This window comes from Anomalospiza imberbis, chromosome 4 (assembly GCF_031753505.1).
Source record: "Anomalospiza imberbis isolate Cuckoo-Finch-1a 21T00152 chromosome 4, ASM3175350v1, whole genome shotgun sequence".
Classification (NCBI taxonomy): Eukaryota; Metazoa; Chordata; class Aves; order Passeriformes; family Viduidae; genus Anomalospiza; species Anomalospiza imberbis.
In genome coordinates, this window is record NC_089684.1 from 47,402,881 (window position 1) to 47,425,892 (window position 23,012).

The window sequence follows — 23,012 nt, forward strand, 5'->3', positions numbered from 1 at the left end:
CCTCCTCTTTCTTGGAAGAACTGCTTTCCTTTTCTCATGCTATTCTATTGAAAAGCTGCAGATTGCCAGAAAAGGTTCAAATGCCTCTTTCCTTCACGGCAAAGTCTCAGAAGATTATTCCAACCGTGCAAATCAACCTGTCAAATTGCTGAGTCCAAAACCACTCTCCAATCAATCCCAACAGCAAGTATTGTTGAAAGGGAAAAATCTAGGGGTTTCTGCTCTACCTACTAGAAAAAGTAGTGGAAAAAGCAATGTGGAACATTTAAGGTAAGCCAAGCACATATTTCCTTCCTTAACTGCCTCTTTTGAACCCCACATTCCCTGAAGATCCTCCAAAGTATGGTGTTGCTAACTCTTTCAACAACACATCATGTCATGAATAATGTTTCCCTTAAAACCCAAACAAAGCTTAGGAAAATCAGAAGATTAATTGCTTGCAATGAACCTTAAGCCTATTTCTTTGCAATTATTAAATATTTATCATTAATTTATATAATAAATATTTATAATTAATTTGTATGATAAAAGACACCCTAACTGTGTGAACTTTTGGCAGCAGTTTTCTCTGTGGGTGGGTACTTTGAATCTGATCCTTTCAGCTGCCTCTTCCCAATACCTGAAGATAATTTCTGCCTACTTGGTATTGGGCTTGATACTTAGGATGTCAGGAGTTCTGAGGCACCAGGTTTCTAGATGAATTATTTTTTTTTTTAGTTGAATGTAGCCTTAGGTGGCTAATTTTAGAAAGCATCAGAACACCTCTCAAGGCAGCTGTGTTGCTGACTCTCCTGGTGTCTTCAAAGGCAGGTTGAAATGCTGTACCATCCTGTCTTCTGGATGAGCTCACTTATCCTTAAACAGCTTTAGCCCTTGCTCCCATTTTTATTATAACTGAATTCTATCAAATGTTGGGTTCAAAAATCCATTTGAACAAAACCATTCTGTGATATACATCTGCTGTGGCTTTTTTACTTTTTAAAAAAGAAATACTTAGACCTACTAAGTTTAATAGTTATAACAGTTAACAGTTAGTTAACAGACCTGTAACAGTTTAATACCTTTTTTTTTTCCTATAAAATGTTTGATACTAGAAAGCAGACCATTTTTTCTTCTTCTACTCTGTGTCTTTTTTTTTGTTTTTAATAAAAGATAAGTAGGCGTGGTCAAGCAATATTTGTGGTTTACCATGCTTCATATCAGCAAAGAGCTTGGTTTGGGCTGTTTTACTGGCACAGCTGATGAAGAGAAGTTTGCATTTTCATTTTAATATAAACAGATAACCAGACATGATTCTTTCTACCTGTAAGTAAACTGGGCTGCATATTTTTATCTTGTAGTTTTGTTTTGTGCAACAGCAGTGTACTTAGCAAATGAAGTATTTAAATATTGCCATAAAGAGATGAATCTGCTTTCTCTTGCACTTCTAAGGCAATCTGTGTTAACACTGCTTATCTTGACTTTCAAAATTAATGCACAAATATTAATCCATTGTACGACAGATTTAGCAAAGCAACTAATTTTACATATAGATAGGGAGATATTTCCACATACTGTTCTTAAACTTGTAAACTGCATAGACATGGATAGAAAGTTTGGTAGAACTAAACCTGTCTATCCTCCGGAGTAGAGTTAACTCACAGGAAAGACAGGAAGCCTCAGCTTGCACACACCTAAAGCTGAAAGCTTGTATTTTAAAGTGATTTTAGAAGTAAACTATACTGTGACTTTCTACCAGGTTATTGTTTTTTTTGTAGTAATGTTGAAAACGGACAGATCAGACCAGGAGGCACACTGTGTTACAGCAAAGGTCTGGGTTTGACAGGTGAAGCTGAGTTTGTAGTGTTGAACACAGTTAACCTTCTGCTTCATTGCAAAAGCAAGAGCCTCTAGCAAAAAATGGTAGAAGAGGGCAAACCTTAGACATGGACTAGAGTGTCTTCGGTGTTGGTAGTGCTTTGGGAGACTGATTCAGAAAGAATCAGTTCAGAAAGAAACTTAAGCGAAGAAAACAGTGAAATAGCAAAATCATGAAATACAAATGATAAAAATTCATTTCTAACTTGTTTCTTTTGTCTTTGATGTTACTTTCCTAAAGCTGTCATTTATAGTGAGTAATAACTGAGGATGAGAGGCAGATTGCACATATATGTGGAAATTGCAACATATACATTATACACTATGACATTATCAGCCCAAAGTGTACTCTGGGTGTTGTGGCACTGTATCAGGCCACGATGTGTTTACACTCTACCTTCTCCGTTCTGATGGGACTCTCTTTAAGCTGCTTAACCAAATGGTTGTTCCTGACAGCTGACCCATCTCTTTCTTCTTCCTCTGACATCTCCTCTGCTTTGTTGTGCACAGATAAATTTATTTCGAGGACTCAAAAATTGGTTATCAAAATGTCAGCTGCACATTTTTAGGCTGAGTATTTGTCAGATTAGTTTCAACACTGGTTTCCTAGTGTTTTTACTTTAGCTACATCCTTCTCATGCCATGGTTATTTCTTGTTTTGAAATGGAGCATCCTAATAAGTCTGATGTACAGCACTGTCCTGGCTCTGCGCTAGTGTTGAGAATCATATTTGCTTGCCTGTCATCAGGGAGATAATGTGACACTGCTTTATAAACAAGTGTCTTCTTCCTAAACTACTAATTTCCAGAAGGAAAAAGACATTAGCAGTGAAATGCACTATATTTGTTTGTTCCTGTGTTAAATAACTTTGTCTAAGGTGGCAAGATTTCATCAAAAATGGGAGAAATGAAAAATTCTCTATACAACTGAAGAAGGAAGATGGCAAGTTCTAGATTCAACACCTCAAATACTCTTCTTGTTTAATTTAAACTTAGGTTTTAAACTACTGAATTTAGTTGTTCCATCATGACGTACCCTGTGGATCAAAGCAACGTGTTTGTGTAGCTTGTGTTTTGATAGAACTCAAGGGAATGTGAGCTGAAAGATTTAATGGGGCTGTGGGTGCTGGAGAACTCTTCCTTGGTATGGATTTAAAAGAAGCAAGATTTGATAACTTTTTTTTTTTTTTAATTTATGGGAAGCTCTTTGGTTAAGTAGGAAACCGAGAAGTGGAATCTAAAATTAATGGTAGCTCCATAAGTACTTTATTTTAACAGCCTTCAAAATTCCTTTACTGTTGAAAGTTATGGAATATTTCTTCCTCTTAGACTGTATTTCTTTCCTGCGTCCTGTCCAAGCAGTCTCTAATTCATTACATGGCAAATCTAACTGGTCTCTCTGTTATCTTCCAAATATGGAATCCAAAATGTGATTTCCTTGCTGAAGCACAACTCTCAGTGATACCATCAGTGACTAATCTTTAATTTATGAATTCTTCATTGTGGTTACTTGAGTTAGGGACCAGGGGATCAAGGCCAGCTAATGTGACTCTTAACACTCCTTGACAAATCCAGTGTTTTGCTTAGGAAAATGTCCTTGGTGAAAAATCAGAGGAAATCAGATAGAATAGTTCCACTGATTTCAGTGATCTAGCAGAAAGGATAATCAAGAAGAAATATTTTAAATTGGTAAATTCTAAGAATCTATTTTCAATTAATTTGTATTTTAAATTATAGCCTTTAAAAAATTTTAAATACAGGAGTTTAAGTATTATAATTCTTTCTTAGTTTTTCTGATGGATGTTGAGTAAAGAGAAAGGAAGGAAGAGCACAAGACATGAGAGAGTGCATGTGGGAGTGAGAAGTGTCAGGCAGGAAATGCCATCTTCCTGCTGCGTGACAGCACACACTGCTGTGCAGCCCTCAGTGTCAGCATCTTCCTTGGCCACGAGAAGAGCAAGTTAAATCAAATTATTCACTCCGTGTATCAAAGCCTTCCCCATCTGTAGTGTTGGCCAAGTATTTCTGAAACAACATCGCAGTTTGAGCAGTTATTAAGTTATGAACTTAATAAATATAAATTTAATTGGGAGGGAAAAGTGTAGTTCAAGAAGCTTACCAATGACCAGGGAGGATGTAAAACGCATAGATCAGTACATGAGTCTTTGCTTGAGAACTGAAATTCCAAGCCATCAGGTCAAAGCTTCCAGCCTTAAGTCAATTTAACTAAAGCAGGACTTAGCTCTGCAGAGCTGAAGGCCTTTTTCTATGGGCTTTGATAATGTTTCCTAGCAGCCTTGGTAAATTTCCAAACAGAAGTGTACAGTTTGCACTGCATTAATTTACACTTGTATTAATTTCTACTGAGTTAATTCCGCAAATACTCTAGGAGTAATGCAGGGATAAAAGAATTTCAGAAGTGACTGAGGTTGCTGAGAAAAGATGTATAAAGACAAATTAATTCTCAAAGAACTGGAAATTATCTGCTTTAGGATGATATCTGCTAGATTGATAGGCTGTGGTTTCACACTTAAAATACTCCAATAGAGTGGATGAGGACAACTAAACTCTGGCAGAACTGTGCAGAGTTTGTGCTATTCCTCCAGATCCTGCTATTCAGTTCAGCGTGGTCTTGTATGATCCATGGCCTTAGTCTAATCTGAGCCTTAATTTACAGTCTGCAGAATTTATCATCTCCTATTTTGTCATCTTTATTAGGTTACACGATCCACCCTTGGAAAAATTGCTCACCAAATGAAGCACATGTCCTAGGAAGAAACATCACTATTACAGCTTCAACCTATACTTTTTCTGTGCTTTTATGGACAGGACAAGAGGATAAATATTCAATATCATAGATACTTAGGGTGTTTTTTAAAATGTCACATACAGTCATTTATTACTAATAGCTTTTAGCATAGTAAAAGGAGGGGGTCAGACATAAAAATCATCCATTAACAAAACAAGTATGAGATTCACTGAAGGCAAAAAGTATTCCTGACCTTACACTACAAATATACTCAAATTACTGGGCTCATAAAGAAAACAAGTCAGAAATACACATCCATAGCATCTGTCTAAACCCCTTGTTTTCATGCTAACAGCCAAATCTTTAAAATCTAATTAGAAGATTATTCTAGTGTTACAGAGAAAGTCTGCAGTGCTGTTTCTAACTATTTCTTGTAAATGTTTTATATGGAGAGCAAATAAACTGATGAGAAATAATGTACTTAATTAGACTAGATGGCTCAATGAGAAGAAACAGATTTTCAAATATCATGTTCCTATTTGCAAATAATAACATACTTTATAGACATTGATTATACTTCATGTCACTGGCTGAAATAAAAGAAACCCAAGCATTTTTTCACCCACAGTGCTCACTATTTATGAGGCAGGTTTAAATGGCCAAGGGACAATTCAATGTACACTGGACAATTAAACAGCAAATAAACTTCATTAACAATATCTTTTTAGGCTGGCTTCTTTGAAGAGAACTGTTGCTGTCAGCTGGCTTGGGTATTTTTAATTGCTGCATTTTTCACAGCTGTCACTGGAAACTTTTATCAAACAATTGATGGTGTCTTCTGATTACTGTTGGCTCATCCATTTCCCACACAATAGATTCTTAGATTCTTCACAGGATTCAACAGTCTAAGGGAAACTTCACCATGACTTAAAAGACAGTCTAAACAAACCACTTATGAGGCAACTAAGAACTAGATTTGGTCATATCATTTGGACATCCAACATTCTCACTTCTTTTATTAGCACAAGATTTGCTATGTTATGTATCTTCATAGGGAAAATAATTACATTTTCATAATGTGATGAGGTTGCTTAATGGTTTAAATGCTAAGATTCATACTCTTAGCACATTTGGCTTTCAGTTGGTAATGGGCAGTGGCAAAAAGTCTCACAGGACACCAGAAGAGACATCCTATTTATCCCAGCCTGGATTAGGTCATTAGGATCAACAATGCAAAAGTGCCACGAGGGCAAAACAAATAATGTGGGTAAGGAACTGGTGAGACTGCACAAAAAAAATACTGTATGAAATACAAAGCAGCAACATTCTGAGACCTTGGGAAGTCTATTTCAACTAAAATTCTGAGGCCTCTTTGCAAACTATGACCTCTGTGGCTGAGAAAAATATGACACATTATAGTGGGATACAAAATCTATTTTGTGTTAGTGCTGCTGAGTATCAGGGGAAGCTTGTCTCTCCATCCCTGACTTTCATGCTTCTTAAAAGACTGTACATTGCACCTGAGAACCTGTGCCTGTCCTGCAGGTGCTGCTGCTTCATTCCCACCTGCCCAGTAGTGATGCATGGGGGTGACACACTTCAGGGAACTGACCCAGAAGAAGGGGATTACCTGCCCTTTTAGCATCCTGTCTTGCCTGATTTGAGATGAGATGAGGTGGAAAGAGTACAGAACCATAACTGCTGCAGCTTAGCTCAAACTGCTCTGGGAACACAAACTGGGGAAAATACATCTCAGCCTGTGTGGGAGTGGACCAAGTGTCAACCATTTATTTGCCTCATTCAAATCTTAATGCCTTTCAACTTATTTAATATCATATCCTCTGTGCTGCACATACAGGATAGATTCCCTCTAAATTATAGGTTTATAATTATAAATTATAGGTTTATAATTATAAATTATAGGTTTATAATTATAAATTATAAACCTCTAATTTAGAGGTTTCCCTCTAAATTTTTGTTGTCTGTGATGATGTATTCAATGTATTTTGGATTTTAGAAACAATTTTATAAACAATGATTATCATTGATTCCCTTGACTTGGAAGTGTAAAGCACATACTGTCTCTGCACTTCAAACCTAGGCTAGCGCATTTATTATATTAATGACTGCAACAGAAACAGGAAAATCAGTATTAACTCAAAGTAGTTAATATAGTGTAGCTCCTTTAATAAACCTCAAAATCAAGAAAAGCTTGTCATGCAAGTGTGGTTTTGTATTTGGCTTGAATAATCTAAAAATTATGTCAGTGCTGAAGGGAACAGTTCTCTGCCTTCTGTCCCTGACAAGATTCTCATCCCCCTCGTTGCACTAGGTAGAGCTTGCGCAGCGTGGCGTAATGAGTCAAATCACTATGAATTTGGCTGATAATGCATCTTTTTTTATTATTTATTTTTGCTGAATTAGTGAGCTGATTTAGCTCATACATATAGCCTCATAATTGCCAAAACATTATAAATGAGACTGTTTTTGGTGGCTGCAAATTCAGCCGTAATGATTTGCTAGATCTCTCACAGCAAGACAGAGCTAACAGTGGTTGTAAGCACGTAGGATCATCCTTAAGTCTGTAAGTTTTGTGAACAAACAAACAAGAACACTGAAAATGTGGAAAATGTTCTTGTTCACAGATCACACCATCCGGTCTGTTTTCTGCTGCTGCTGCTGCTCAGTGCAAGAAAGGTATGTGAAATGCCTAAGCTTTTCAGTAATTAAATATCTATACATAAAGGACTTCTTAAAATCCCTCCATTTGCAGTAGAAGCGCAAATGTGTGGAGGTTTAAAGACACTGTACTCTGCATATCCCTAATGAAGAAAGGCACGGATGGCCATACATATTTTTATGTTGATGTTTACAGATACGCATTCACACAAATGCTTCATGTTTTTCAAAATCAGAGAAATGAGTACAAAAGTGAACCTGGGCCCTGATGCTGTCCTGGCGACCCAGTACTCTGCCTCACAACCGGACGTTTCCTATGAATCTATTTGGAAGTGTGGGGTAAGTAACATTTTGGCAGGTGAAAAGAGAGAATTGAGGTAATTTGACATACAGTGGCTCAGTAGCAGAATAAGCAGGGGCTAACTAGCTCTTGAGCATATAAAGTTCTTTGCTGTATAAAAATTACAGAGTAAGGGTAACTAAGCAATCTATAGTAGAAAGAAAAGACCAGTTATGAAAAATACTTTGATTTTTCAGCAGCACAAGAGACAATTACAGTTTAAGGACAAGCCATTACCTCCTCTGCCTCCTGAGGCCTTCGAAGACTACACGAACAAACCCAGAGTTATTGCACTCCATGACTTCTTTGCTAGAGGGCCTTTAGATTTACCTCTTAAGAAATCAGAAGAGTACATTATCCTCGATAAGTATGATCCCCTCTGGTGGAAGGCAAGAGACCGACATGGGTAAGAGAGAGAGCATCTATTTCAATCTCCCTACACAGAAAGAAAAAAGCAAAAGCCTAAAGCAACCTGTGCAAAAGTGGGCAGATAGAATGAGACTTATGAGACTATTTAGAAACAGGCTTTAAAATGTTCAAGTATATATGAGATTGACTGGGCAGACTTTCCGCAGGGTTTGGCACCCCAGAAATGGACAGGGAATCCAGAATTTGTTGGGAATTCAGAGTTAAGCCCTACACTCAGTAAGTTCCTGAGTAACACAAGGGTGTTTGAAGACCATGTGAATCACTGAGCTCTGAGCCATGTGCAAATCCAGCTTTCCATATTTCAAGTGCTTTACAATGGAGCATGTGCATGTAAAAACTTTATGAAACCATAGAGATTATGAAGACATACCTGAAACATAATCTCTTACCCAAAATACCCAAACATAACCTCTTACCAAAATACCAAAATTTTAGAGAACTAGATAACTTCAATTAGGATCCTTTTTGCACTTATGTTTGTTTTGTGTTGCTCCCCTTTCTCCTTTGCATTTTCTTCAGTGTATCCTGTACTCTGATGTTGGGAATGATTGTATGTTATATTATAATCACCTCCTTTCCCTTCAGATTTCTCCTTTAAATATTTTAAATGCTTTTTCTCAACTCATGTTTTCAGCAAAAGTATACTGACAACTATTTTGTATGTACAAGCAAGCACACACTTTGTATTTCTTAATACAGGAGGTTTGTATAGGCCAGAAATAAGGATGGTGGCTTCCGGTTCAGAAGAAAAATATTTTTTTCCTAAATCTTAGCCTATACAATCTGGCTTTTTCATTTGATTAGCCATCCACAGTCGTGGGACAAAAAGGTTGTGCCTGGGATGAAAGAACTCAAATTTTCATTCAGTTCTAATGCTGGAATTCAGTATCTAGCAACATAGCCCCTAGTATAAGAAACCTTTGTAATTCAACAAAAGGGTAATGAATATCTTAATCCTACTAATTTTTATACCATACTATAATATTATCTCCAATATGTTGTTTCAGGAATGAAGGTCTAATTCCCAGAAACTATGTTACTGAGAACAAGAAAAGCAATTTAGAAACCTACAAGTAAGTACCTTTGAAAATTGTAATTGTGCTTTAATTTCTGAAAATGGATTGCAGAGATACATTTTAATGTTTGATCATTCAATTTTTTATTAGACATGAACATGTTGATCAAAAGCTTTCTTTTTTTGTTACAAATCATTACTCTTAAAATGTTTTAAGATTCATGTGCATGAATCAGTGTCAGAATCCAGATTTTTCCTGTTTCTTTAGACCCAATGCATAATGTTTCTGTATTCTGATCTTTGCCTGTTGTGATCATGTAGCTATTTACAATTACTATAATTTTAAATTACTGGAGAGAAGATTAAAATTCAGAAAAATTGTAGAGGAGTGAGGCTTGACGCATCATCCAGGACTGTAAATTTTATCTCAGTTTGGCATAACTTTTTTTTTTTCCTGGGGTTACTTTTATTTGCGTTAATATTTAGTCACAGTAAATTGGGGCCAAAAAGTTCTAAAAAAAAGGTCTAATAAAATCATTCCAAATTAAGACATGTTCATATACAATGATAGTTCTAAACATGTTTTTGACTTGGAATGATGCAGCTACTAAACTGTGAAACAAAGCACACATTCATTTTTACTGGCTGAAATTAAGGATAGGTTATCTCCTTGTTGCAGGTGGTACTGCAGAAACATAAACAGAAGCCAGGCAGAACTTCTTTTGCGCCAGAAGGTAACTCAGCTTACACACAGAGCTAACAGTACTGAAAAATATCTATCAGTAGAGGCATCAAGAGCATTATCACAGTCAAATCAAAATCTGTTTGGTATTCTGTAAGAGAGAAAGTACATTTTAAGATATCTACCTTAAAATGAAAAGGCTTTGTAGTGTACGAGTAAAGTGCAGACTATCCAGACTTTGCAAAGCTTTAAGTTGTAGCCCCAGCAAATTCTACGTAGATTTTCCATGCCAGATAAATAAAATTATATGGCTTGCTGTGCTTGTCTGTTACATTAGATATTGAAAACTGAAATCCATGTAGTAAGCTAATTAGTTCTGAGTTTTGCAGAACTTAACAAATGATTGCGTCTTCCTTAAATACAGAGCAAACAATCCACATTGCATTCTACCCCCTGTCAGTTGCCAAAGTGCCTAACTCAGTGAAACTCATTGGGTCTTTGCTCAGGCCTGGGACAAGAAAGACCAAGGAAGAACATGTCAGACAGAATTGTTTTAACTGGATTTTTTTTCCTCATGATATGTACAATTTGATGTTTTAGTAAATCAAAGCATCTTCACTGCTTCACACTGAAGAGTATAATTCAGCTAAATTACTTATCTCTAAAAAGTTGGCACTTACTATTTTCTTTTGGTTTATTTAGCTCTACTATGTATCTGGCTATCCATTCCTGTTCTCCACTTCTTTATCTTCCTCCCAAATAGTCATAGGTATTCCCCAGAATTTGGTAATCAGCTGCAAGTGCTGTCTCAAGAGAGCATTACTGAAGCTCAAAAACATAAATAACTTTACTTGGATTTCTTTTCAGCCCAAAGAAGGTGCGTTTGTTGTCAGAGATTCAAGCCGACAGGGTCTTCTTACGCTGTCCGTGTATTCGCGGGCTAAGGGGTGAGTTCCTCTGAATGGCTAGGGTCTGGATCAAGTGGTGATGGAAAAGCTGCCTCCAGACTCCTCAGAATAATTGGGTAGGTTGGACATGCAGTGCACAAGAGCAGGGAGCATTGGGATGCTGTTCATGCAGAGTTAATCACCCTGTGTTCAGAAAAGATCGTGGTGGGCAGTGGATCTGGGAGTCAGTGTGCAAACGTCCTGGCAAGACAAGATTACCTGCACTCACTGAAATTCTCAAATGATCTGCTGTGGAAACGGTGCCACAGCCTTTGGCCACTGCACTAAACTGTTTCCTTTCTCCACAGGCTCTGTGCACTGTAAATCCATCCCAGACTCTGCTGTCCTCAAACTTCACCTGTTTGTCTCCTAAAATCACCTCACCCCTACTGTGCAGTCTTACTCTTGCCGGACAACAGCCACAGGACTCACACTTGCCTGTATCAGTAGCAATCACCTACAGCGCTGACTTAACCTGTTTCAAGCTGTCTTACACCCTCATCACCAGCCCTCCTACATCCCCCTGTATCAACGGTGTCTGCTTTTGTTCTCTCCCTCTTACAGCAAGCTAGAGGTGAAAGCAGCAAAGGCATTGCTGTTACCTCCACCCTCTTCCTCCCTCCCTCCATTCCCTCCTTGGAAACCTGGTGCCAGCCCTCTCCACCATCCCTGTGCTGGGGACAGGCTCACAATTTCTGTAGGCTCAGTAGTATTTCTGACGATGACTCAGTAATGCAGACTGTAAAATGTTTCTGTATTCTGATCTCTGCTTGTTGTGACCAGGTGTCCACAATTTAGAGTACTAACCTTCAGCAACCACCAGCCTGAAATGCAAACTTAACTGCTTCATTTTGAGTGTCACAGAAAGCAGGGATAAGCAGACAGCAAAATATACAGAGAGCAAAAAAGACAGATAATGCAAATAAATACAGAAAAGCAAAGGTGTCAAATAAAAGCTCCAGTGAAGACTCTTTGAAGAAGTAGAACTGAAAATTTAATCTCATTATATACATGAGTATGTGTTTAAGTTTTTGGGAGAAAATGCCGGTAATTCATAACATTTTAATTTTAAGAGGTTATATTCAAATAAATGCTAAATGAGGAGGAGCACTTCTTAAACACTGTGGCTATTTCTTATGAATGCAATGATACAGGGGTAAAAAATACTTGGGCAACAAAAGATATCGTGTAACTATCTCCCAGAGTTGGGAGAAAGAGCCAGTCAAGGAATCTTTTTTTTTTCTCCTGAAACAGTAGCTATTGCTACAAACAGCCGTTTTAAGCTGAGAACGGTGTCCCAAGTTTTCAGATTTTTCTGTTTCCGTAGTGAAATTTAGGCAGATTTATAGTATAAATTATTTTTATAAAATTAAAAACTGAAAATTATAATGCTTTGTTGATTTCAGAAGTCATAATGGAGATATTCTACACTATCAAATTAAACAAAATCACTCGGGACAATATTATGTAGCAGAAAACTATCTCTTTTCATCCATTCCTGAACTCATCGAGTATCATCAACACAATGCTGCAGGTAATGCACGTGAGCTATAATGGTTTTACATCTTTTTCTAATACTTTCCTTATAAAAAGAGACACAAGTGTTTCTATTGCTAATGCATTCAAATATGCCTTGATTCTTTCTGCCAAAGTCATAGCTGTCGTGTGCGTATACCATGGGGGAAGTGAAACTACCAAAATTGTCTACATGTATTAATTGAGTTCAGCAAAGATAAAAGCCTGCTTTGTATTCTCTTGAATCACATTTGACCGAATGGGACTTGGGTGAAATTTGATCATAATTCTTTTTTTGTCTGTGACATGGACCTGCATGCATGCAATCTAATAAAAGCAGGAGCTATGCTGTGCATCAGTAGGCAGCATTCTACTGATTTTGGAAAAAAAAAAAACACCAACCCATATACCACAAACAATCAAGGGCAGGATTAGGGAGCACAAGGACTCTCTAACACCAGCTTTCAGCTTACCAGGGTTAGACACCTCTAACTGTAGGCTGATGGCAGATTTTTATAATTTTTAGCATGTAAAATTTCCTTCACCTTTGTTCTGCCCATCATTTTATTACAATATAAAATGGTTTTACTCTGAATGAGGGAAGATGGGAAAACACACAGAGATCCCTTGCACTAGAGAGGAAGATATGGGAATGGACAGAGCCTTTTGCTGGAGGGAGGAGAATTGTAGAAAACATTTGTAGCAGAATTGGCCATAAAAGTAAAAGTTGGAAGAATCAATGAACTCAGGGAGCCCTTGGTGAAGGATGTATTCACTAGTACTGTTGGCTTATGAATGCAAAGAAAATAAATGACAGGCACAAAAATATTTCAAACCTGGAAGTCATGCTGGCAGACCCTGCTTAGGTTGGTGATACAGTATTTTAGAGTTCATTTAAAATCACTGACATGGTACAAAAAAGCAAGAGTTTTACTGTTGGCTTTATGAAAGTAGAAGTGCTTTTGTAGTCAGGGCCCTATTAAATAGTCTTTTTCCATTTCTTCTCACTGTAGTGTTTTATCTGAGCAAACTGTAACTTCAGGAAATAAGAAATTTACATCAGATTTCAAGTAGTTTTGTTTGAGAAGAGGTATGATATAGTGTATTTTAAAATGAAATCATTTTTCAGCGGAATATTGTGGCTTTGTCCTCTACAGGTCTTATCACACGTCTCCGACATCCAGTCGGATCAGATGGATGTACTTCACCGGAAATCGCAGGATTGAGTTACGGTAAATTTTTTATCTTCTTTTGAAGGAGATTTTTCTGTCTGCCCAGGCAAGAATTTACCCAGCTCAATAATTAAGTTGTATCTGTGAAATTTCTTGGTAATAATAAATACATAAACAGTGTAAGGTGTCAGTACCAAATGAGACACCTTACTCAGCTGCTTCCGTGCAGTGACTGTTGTAATTGTGTTACAATCACCAATGCATTCAGAGCTATTTGGACTTCTCTAAGCAAACCTAAGATTCAAATAGACATTTAATAGCTTTTGAAAGGCTATTTGATTTATGTAAATGCTTAGGAAACCAAAACTGAAACCTGAAATTAATACTATTTATGGAGAAGATTTTCTTTGTCAGTCCTGCAGATTTTTGAAATAAGAATGGGATCTTATGTGGTATTAAAACAAACAAGCAGTAAATGCCAGTTTTGTGTATATAGATCAGGAATCTCTTACCATCTATTGGACAATACAAACCTCCAAAACAGTATCTTTCATGTTCCCATGAATCTCAATCTTAATATTTCTGAAGGGTTAAACTGTTGTAGTTATTACAACACAGGTAGCCAGTGACTATTTCTGTAGCTATACTATCCATCTGGAACTGGTTGGGAGCTAAAATCATCACATATCATAGTGCCAAAAAAGTTCTCATGTGTAATCAAAGCTAAACACTTGCCTTATCTTCAAGCCTCAGACATTCCTATATTAAGCAAAATTACTAATCACATTCCTTAAGCTGTAAAATAGCATTTATATTTAAACATATATGAGCCAGTGAAAATTTTCAGATATTTAAAACTCATGCTATAGCTGATGAACAAGTGCAATGCTTTGCAGTGTTCATTAACTGCCATCAGCAAGGCCTCTCCTGGAGCATGGCTCAGGAAAGCTGGCCTGACTCTCCTGACATATTGGATTCCTTTTGCAGAGGAGTGGGGATTAAACCCATCTGAACTGTTGTTACTGAAAGAACTTGGGCGTGGGCAGTTTGGAGTTGTTTATCTTGGTAAATGGAAAAAGACTATCAAGGTTGCCATCAAAACAATCAATGAAGGTGCAATGTCTGAAGATGATTTCATAGAGGAGGCCAAACTGATGATGTAAGTACAAAAGCTATTATGTCAGTTTACCAAGAGATAAATATAACCTAATTCCATTTCAAACAAACAAAGCAGTTTGATGGAATGGTGGATGTGTGGGACAGAAAGGCTGGTATAAAGGTCTGAACCGAGCTGATGCAGATGCTTCCTATGCCCAGACTCTTTCTTTAGAGTGTGCCTTGCTTTGTACTGTGGAGCTCAATGGGGAATAAATGTTCTGGTAAAATGTAAATGTGCTCCTACAACTATTCTTTAATCCATAACTCAGTATCTCTAGGAACACTGGAAGAGCTTCTATCCAACTAAAGCTTTTAAGAAACCACACTACCATACCTGTAAATTTTGCAAATTAGGGAAGCATCCACATGAGGTCTTGGCAAAGCCCAGAAGAGATGAACCCTTGCGGGGATCAAGGCCCCTGCCTGAAAGCCAAGTGTAACTACACCTTTCCATTTTGCATCAACCAAATCAAGCTTTGCATTCACTGCATTTATATAACTGATGAACAATTATGAGTTCACAGAGTGATCTTTTTGGAGGAAGTTGTAGAGAGAAATGTAAGCATTGGAAGAACTCTGAAGACAGCTGAATAGGATACTGTTTATCAAGTAATGAAAATATTTTTCAAAACCATCATGAGAATCAAAGGTTTAGTTACTTGCCAAGAACAAATATTACCCTGTCTAAAGTGTGATTTTAAACAGGAAACTTTCCCATCCAAAGCTGGTCCAGCTTTATGGAGTGTGCACACATCACAAACCCCTCCACGTTGTGACTGAATTAATGGAAAATGGTTGCCTGCTCAATTACCTTCGGCAAAGGCGAGGGAAACTCAGCAGAGATGTTCTCCTGAGCATGTGCCAGGATGTTTGTGAAGGGATGGAATATCTGGAAAGAAATAGCTTTATTCACCGTGATTTGGTAAGTACAACAGGTTTTCTGAGGTTCTTATCAAATATTTGCAGTAAAGAATGTGCTGTTGCATTTAATGGGACACTATCCTGGAGGACTTCAGCCCTGCAGGATCTAATAAGACAAACCCAAACTTTCAGCTGTTATTTTGCCCATGGACAGCTCAAAAAACTACTTGAGAGAAGTTTTTTGGAAAAACCCCTTGAAAAGTCAGAGAAAATTAGGATATTGACATGGAACTATCTGTTATTAGGACATCTCAATACAAAAGTGATTAGAACACAACCAAAATCACAGCATAACAAAGGGTCAGCAACAACGAGAATTTTTAAAAATGGAAATATTTTCCTATCTGTATTTTTTTTTGCTCCCTACAGCCATTCATTAATGCTGGGATATATGAGTGGCTTTTCTGCCCATAGGCAGGGAATTAGTGGAAAGAAGTTTATTTCTTTACTCCCTGATACTTTTTCAATGCTCACATTTGGATGTAGAGAGGAAATCTTCCTCCTCTCCTACCTAGCTGCATGAAGAAATGTAAAATCTTGAAAATTACGAGGAGGTTCCTGATTTCTGTAATGAAAACATCACAAAACAAATTTAAAAAATTACACTAATTGTCCCTAGTGTTGATGTTCAGGAAAATATCTGGTTGGAACATTAGACTCTGCAGCCTAAAAATCTTTCACAGTTCAAGAATATGTAAACATATTGCAACTCATACTACAGGCATTTAAGTTGCTATGTGCTATGTATGTGTAACTACACAGTAGTGAAATATGTTCACTGACTCAGAGCCAAAAATTCACTAATATAAAAATTCACTAATATTTTTGACCAATACACTAATCTCAGATATGAACAGCTTGAGCTGAAGCAAATATAATCAGCTGCTGTATTTCTCTTAAAATTCTTTAGCACAGATTTCAGATGTGTTTCTCCCATTTTCCCCAGGCTGCCAGAAACTGCTTAGTCGATGTGGAGCACGTTGTTAAAGTATCTGACTTTGGCATGGCAAGGTACGAGGCCGTTGAGAAAAGTTTTGTGAGCACCTATTCTCAGACAGCTGCAGCATGAATTTTAGTTAACCTCACTGCTTGCTTCACTGGCTTGGGGAATCCCACTGTGGGTAATTTTTGAATCCTGATGAAAATTGTAATGATGTTTAAGCACTGTACCATGAGCTGGATGTTGTGTCCTCCTCTTGCTCTTGGTGAGTGCAAGATAGGTAAACAAAGTGCCAGGTAAACTTCAGAGGTGTTTATGGACAGAGAAATGCCCAGAGTGCACAGGGCAGCCAGAAGCTTGAAGAAAGAATGTTGGGGTGCATTTGGGGGGACCCCCCAGGGTGTCCCGGGGGGCCCCACACGGCTTCTGAGGGTGCTCATTAGATGAGGGTTTACTGGGGGTCCTACCCCCGGGAGGCAGCATGGTTTCTGAGGGAGAGGGGGGAGGGGAGAGGGAGGGGGAGAGAGGGAGAAGCTAGGGAGAGCAGGGCCAAGAGAGAGAGCCTGGTCTCCCCGGCACACTTAACAGGGAGATTCAAAGTGGGCGCGGAACAGATTGGGCCAATGATACAGACACAGGATGCTGCAGGGGAGGATCACAGGCTTGGAATAAACCATACATTTCCGAGGGGTGAGACAGAGCATACCATTTAACTAAAATGTCACACCACAAAAGAAGTTCCCCAACTTTCCTGAGCAGGATGGAGGTCAGAAAGTCGCTGGAGACAGACTGGGAGCTGGTGCTGACCTCTGGAGGCAGCGGTAGCTGCGTGCGTGAGGCAGGATGCTGGGAGGACCAGCTGGGTGGAAGTGTGATACGTGCTGCTCTAGCAGGGAAGTGGTTTTCCTGCTTAGTGATAGAACCTGCCAAAGTGAGGAAAGAGAGCACTCTCAACTCTGACAGGCACCAGCCTGAGGAACATAGCTCTAGCCTCACAGACTTTCCTCAGGGGACACAGCTGAGCTGGCCAAATGACTGAATGCTACCCAAAGGGGTTGTCTTCTTTCTTCTTTCCTCTTGCATGCCCAGCACAAAGCTCTCCACTTCTGTGTTTTACTGGCTGGTTTTTCCATGGGTTAGCAGACTGAATTAGCTCACTTAGGAGGCAGATGAGCTTGTAGGACAGTCAGTAACTCTGAGCAGAAGGTTGTGGTGACACTTGCGGTTGCGAGTCGTTAGGTCAGCACAGCCATGCTCCTTCGGTTTTGCCTCCTATTTCTAACCTCAGGTTTACAACACCCTAGCAGTTTGTAGCTAAGGACTTGTTCTTCAAAGGGCTATCCTATACCATGGTTATACTGCTTCCCAAAAGGGTAAGGTCAGTATCAGGGCTCTAGACTTATCCAAATGGTTCACAAAATAGAGTAAGACCAAGGTGACTGCCAGGGTCCAGCCTAAGAATAATGGGTCTGAATGGCTTACTGTGGCCACAAAGTGGAGATCAGTGGTGTGGCTCTAGGACTCACTCCACTGGGGAAGCTGTGGAGAAATGATGGGAGCACAACCTAATTGTTCAGAGCTCACACAACTGCTACTATAGGTTATTTTGTACTGCTATTTCATATGTTCCTTATTCAATAGCCTCCCATGTTTCTGTGTGTGCACCAAAATGAGAAAGAGTGACAAAAAGATTATTTATTTCAATATGACCTCCTTTAAAAGGTGCTTTAAAAAATCACCTTTATGTTTTCCCTGAGAATAAATGTGTACTGCACATCTGTGGTTTGCTCAGGAACATTAACACTTGGAAAATGAGCCCAGAGTTTGTACGTATGTTGGGGTCAGCCTAGTATCATTTAAAGTGTTGCCTTATGAATGCCTGCATTAGGCACATAATTTCATTTTATCTGGGAGGTCAGCTCCTATAAGCTTGAGGAAAAACAATTACTTTAGTGCACCTACAAGAATTGTTGCCTCAAATGTGATAAATATTTCTTTGTGTGTTGCTTTGGTAACAATGTCCCTGATATGGCGTCTCTGAAGATTAACAGCAAGAGTCTTATTTGGGTAGAACAAGCAGTTGAAAAGGTGGATCCTTTTAAAAAAAGACTAATTATTTATTGCTGCTGATTTTGCTGCCCATGATGAAGTGATGTGTCGCACTAATATACACCCAAAATATGACAATAATAACCATGCTGTCAGTCTTATGCTCATATCAAAATATTTTCTTCTGACATATTTCTGATGAATAATCCAAATAATTCATTTAAACAGAAATGTCTTTAAGGGCATGGCTTCCTGTGTGGTTTTTTTTGTGTGCATTTTATACTAAAATAGTAATGTAATTTTGTTTTTTCCAAATTGACACTATTTTTCTGGAATTCTAAACCATTTGTGGAAATGTCCCTCATTCAAATATATGTGGTTTCCTCTTATTCTTCAGGTATGTCATTGATGATGAATATATCAGCTCTTCAGGTGCCAAGTTTCCAGTCAAATGGTCATCTCCTGAAGTCTTTCATTTCAAAAAATATAGCAGCAAATCAGATGTCTGGTCATTTGGTGAGTTGATTAGGTGAAATACATATTGAAATACATCCTACATATTGAAGCAGCTTCCCTAAAACTACTCATGTGATTTAGGAAAGTGTAAATTTTTACCCATGCTACCTACCTATCTTAAGCTTCAGTCCTTTCCATTTTTTTTCTGCACCTAAAAAGTAGATTTTCACTGAAATGTGCATTTCTGATGAGTCCCCATTAGCCAAACATATTCATCTGAGTTTCACGGACCATCACCTTAGCTGACTTAAAAGAGAGCAGAATTATATTAGTTGAAAATTGTTTGGGTTGTATCCTTCATTCAGCTCAGGCTGCCTGTATTTTCATTCATTTTTCAACACACAGAAGAATCAGGAGTGGTTTTTATTCTCCTAATTTTGTTAAAAGCTTGTGTGTTTGGCATCCTTTGTTTTGTCCTAAACCTATTTTGGTTCACTTCTAGGTGTACTGATGTGGGAAGTTTTCACAGAAGGCAAAATGCCTTTTGAAACCAAGTCAAATGCTGAAGTTGTCCATGAGATTTCTCAGGGTAACCGACTTTATCGACCACATTTGGCATCACTTCCTGTGTACAAAGTCATGTACAGCTGCTGGCATGAGGTTTGTTACCTTTTTTTCCCCTGAGGTATTACTTTGTTCTTAATTTTTAACATGGATATAAAAGCAATCTTAAAAGCTCAAGGCATTAAATCCTTATTTCACATCTGTGGCATTCTCAGCATTTCCAACTATGTTTTTCACAAATCACACCAAAGTTTACAAGCCTCTGCTTCTTTTGACTGTTGCAGCCAAGAAATATAGAGCACACTATCAGTACAATATAGGCCTAGACCATCCCTGGGCTGGAATATGCCACTGTTGTCATGCTTCTCTGCTGGGTCCAATGTGATACCTTTTTTGTGCCTTTGTATCATGCATGTCTTTCTCTAGATCTGCTCTGAATGATAACGCATTCATATACCAAGTGGATATGCCCACTAAATGTAGATTTTGAAACTCCTTTTTCAGGTGTATATCAGTATCCCTGTACATCAGTACAGCTCCTAGGCTGCACTTCTTTCACCCTCTCCAAGCTGATTTAGTACTTCATGTTCTTTCACCATTTGTCCAGCACCTATTATGTCCTATATTGGTAACAAAACACTGATTTCATCAACTTCTCCATCTGATTAATCCCTTAAGGGCTCTCTCTCTCTAGTCTCTAGAAGAAATGAATATTTATTTTAGGTTAGAAGTCCTTTTGGACGAGCTTTGTGTGCATTTTTTTCATGTGAATGTGCAGGCATACACAGTGAGTAGCTGAACAACCTTCTTGCTACCACTGTCTCCTTTATCTCCCACCTTACTACTCTGAATAAAATTTTAAAATCCTGAGTTAAAAAAAAATAAAGCTTAAGAGATGGAAATCTAAATTGCATCCAGCTTGCCTGCTTACTGCAAACATCCATTGGGGTGCCAGCCAGCAGAGAGATCATGGAGAAGAAGTTCTCTTTCCTGTCTGCCACCGGACAGGAGTTTGTTCCATACTGATCTGCAGCACTGCAAATTATACAGCAGTGAAGATAGATCCTTTTTCAAAAGCACAGGAAGCATTCCTGAGTACTGTTTACCTGACAGGTAGGGCTTTCCATAGACCTACTGCAGGGAGAAATTTCATAGGAATTCTGATCCAGCATTGAAATAAATATGAAGAAATTTCAGGAATTTTTTACAAGTGTCTGTGCTCATGCTGCTGGTGTCATGAATAACAGATTTTTTTTTCCTTTAAAATGACAAACTGGATCTTTTCTTCTGTATTAATAAAATGAAATATAATTTTTAAGTGGTATCTCATATGTACTTGTATCCAATTTCTGAAGTCTGGTACTGTAATCAACCAAGCTGCTAACACAAGTTTATCCTCTGCTTTTCTTTCCAGAAACCTGAAGGACGTCCTACTTTTGCAGAGTTAACAGTGACCCTCACAGATCTAACAAAGATGACATAATCACAGATTTTATACCAATATATTTCCTGAAAGGTTAGCATTAAGCATGCCACTAATGTAGCTGGTACAGAAAACCTCAACTTTTTAGAGAGGTCTCTACCTAAATCACAGTACCAGCATCCTACATACTGAAGCAGCTGTTTGGTCTTGGCACAGTTTTTCTTACTTGAGAAAGATACTCCAGGACACTGGTTTGGGCCTCTCAAGGCTTTGTTTTCATGGTTAGAGAGAAAAATCTGTCTGAAAAGCAGTAACCAAGCCTACTCAACCTCATAGATCTTTTTATTCATTGTTTTGTTCAGAGCTACACTAATTCTTGCATCAATATTATTACATTATTTATATTTAGTATGACTCATGCACTGGGGAATACTGATTGGCAGCAGCAAAGATGATGGAAGAACCTCTGATAAGCTCTGGCTAGGTCACTTTTAAAGGCAGGTCCTTGTGCACTGCAAAGCATCCAGCCCTGGAGAAGCAGAGCAGGGTTCTGTCCAAAGGACAGCAAGCTAAGTGACTGTCTGCTGCTGCAGTGCCCACACGTGTGCCTGGACCCACTACTTGGACAAAGTAGTGCCTTAGCCCTCCCCTTGCAAATGCCCAGAATGGTTAATGGGCAAGTTAAAACTGGAACCTGACAGTAAAACTCAGATGGATCCTATGATACCTTACATGGACACATCTGTGACCCTACTTCTTATGTTATTATTCACTTTTAATTTTAAATCTTAACTATGGTCAACACAAATATGTTGTAGAGAAGGAAAGGTAGATGGAATTCATAATTATTTAAAACAAAATAGTTAGATCATTACAGATAAATATGTTCTTGGAAATATGTGATTGCATTGTGAATTATTTATAGGTAAATATGTCACAATATTTAGTTTTATAGGACTTTATAGAAAAAATATGTAAAACATGCTAGATAAAGAATGATTGACTTCAATTTAATTTTGGTCACAAATTGAGTCACAGTTTAATTATTTATTTCCATATTTAAAAAATAACTGTAACGTTAAAATTAAATATAGAAAACCCCACAAAGTTATGAATTTCTAAAGGATGATGGCATCTCATAATCAAATATAGTCCTGGCAGTAAACAGTCATCTTTACTGCAATAGCAATTTGATAGTCATCAACCCTTGGGAAAGGAAATTGTTAGTCCCATTGTTTGGACATTTGGGAGTACCTTCAAACACACTTCTAAGGCATTTCTGCATCAAGTAAACCATGATATTCTCATTATTTCATGTAATTGTAATTTCCCAGAATAATTGCCAGTAACTGATGTCACTGTTTACTTTCATAATCAATTTATTTATGAGCACTCAACCCTTTATCAGACCTATGACTGAATGCAGAGCTATAACTGTTGTGGTTTAACCCCAGCTGGCAGCAGTACCACACAGCTGCTTTCTCACTGCCTCTGCCCTGGTGGGATAGTGAAGCAGAAGGTAAAACTTGTGGGTTGAGATAAGAACACGTTGTTAACTGAAACAAAGTAAGATGTAACAATAGCAATAGTGATTAAAAGGAGAAAGAGAGAAGAATAGAACCCAAGAGAAACAAGTGATGCACAGTACCAGTGCTCACCCCCAGCTGACTGATGCCCAGCCCATCCACAGGGAGTAACCAGCAGCCCCCAGCCTCTCCCCCCCCAGTTTATCCATTGATCATGACGTTCTGTGGTGTGAAATATCCCCTTGGCCACTTCAGGTCAGCTGTCCTGGCTCTGCTCCCTCTCAGCCAAAACTGAGACGACGACACAGTACACAATGGAGCTCACCACAGTTTATGCCCAGGCCACAGAAGCACAAAGCTTTTCAGGAGATGATGGACTACAAATGTGAAATTCAAACTCTTTCCACAATATAAAATACATGGGGACTTTAAATAATATATGAGACATCTTTTTAAGCAGCTCTTGTAAAACTGGTTTTGCCATATTACTGCAAGTTAATGTGTAATACGTTACAGCACCATGCAGTAAAAACCAGCTCCATTAGGTTTATGTACTCAAAACACCTTGCTCCTCCTGCCTGTCTCACTGAG

At 38.2% G+C, this 23,012-nt stretch overlaps 1 protein-coding gene across 3 annotated transcripts; it reads left to right on the forward strand.

Annotated features, from left to right (window-relative positions):
• Window positions 1-1,102: 1,102 nt before the first annotated feature.
• TXK (TXK tyrosine kinase) lies at window positions 1,103-20,992 on the forward strand. 3 transcript variants are annotated; one of them, XM_068188391.1, is made up of 15 exons: window positions 1,103-1,305; window positions 7,251-7,302; window positions 7,521-7,623; window positions 7,822-8,030; window positions 9,061-9,126; window positions 9,748-9,802; window positions 10,618-10,697; window positions 12,104-12,231; window positions 13,370-13,444; window positions 14,372-14,543; window positions 15,248-15,464; window positions 16,410-16,474; window positions 18,850-18,968; window positions 19,411-19,568; window positions 20,887-20,992. In XM_068188391.1, exons 1-15 carry the CDS (start codon window positions 1,290-1,292, stop codon window positions 20,953-20,955), a joined length of 1,584 nt encoding a protein of 527 aa, XP_068044492.1. In that variant the 5' UTR covers window positions 1,103-1,289; the 3' UTR covers window positions 20,956-20,992. The 3 variants fall into 3 exon arrangements, with proteins under 3 accessions (XP_068044492.1, XP_068044491.1, XP_068044490.1); XM_068188390.1 differs by lacking the exon at window positions 1,103-1,305 and having other exon boundaries at window positions 6,593-7,302; window positions 7,825-8,030; XM_068188389.1 differs by lacking the exon at window positions 1,103-1,305 and having other exon boundaries at window positions 6,595-7,302.
• The last annotated feature ends 2,020 nt before the right edge of the window (window positions 20,993-23,012 follow it).

Bases quoted from the DNA above. Each gene is read 5' to 3' on its own strand.
- TXK (XM_068188389.1), top strand. From the start codon at position 7,226: ATGTGGAAAATGTTCTTGTTCACAGATCACACCATCCGGTCTGTTTTC. The intron at 14,544-15,247 runs GTAAGTACAAAA...GATTTTAAACAG, and splicing joins GAGGAGGCCAAACTGATGAT to GAAACTTTCCCATCCAAAGC. The intron at 19,569-20,886 runs GTTTGTTACCTT...TTTTCTTTCCAG, and splicing joins TGTACAGCTGCTGGCATGAG to AAACCTGAAGGACGTCCTAC.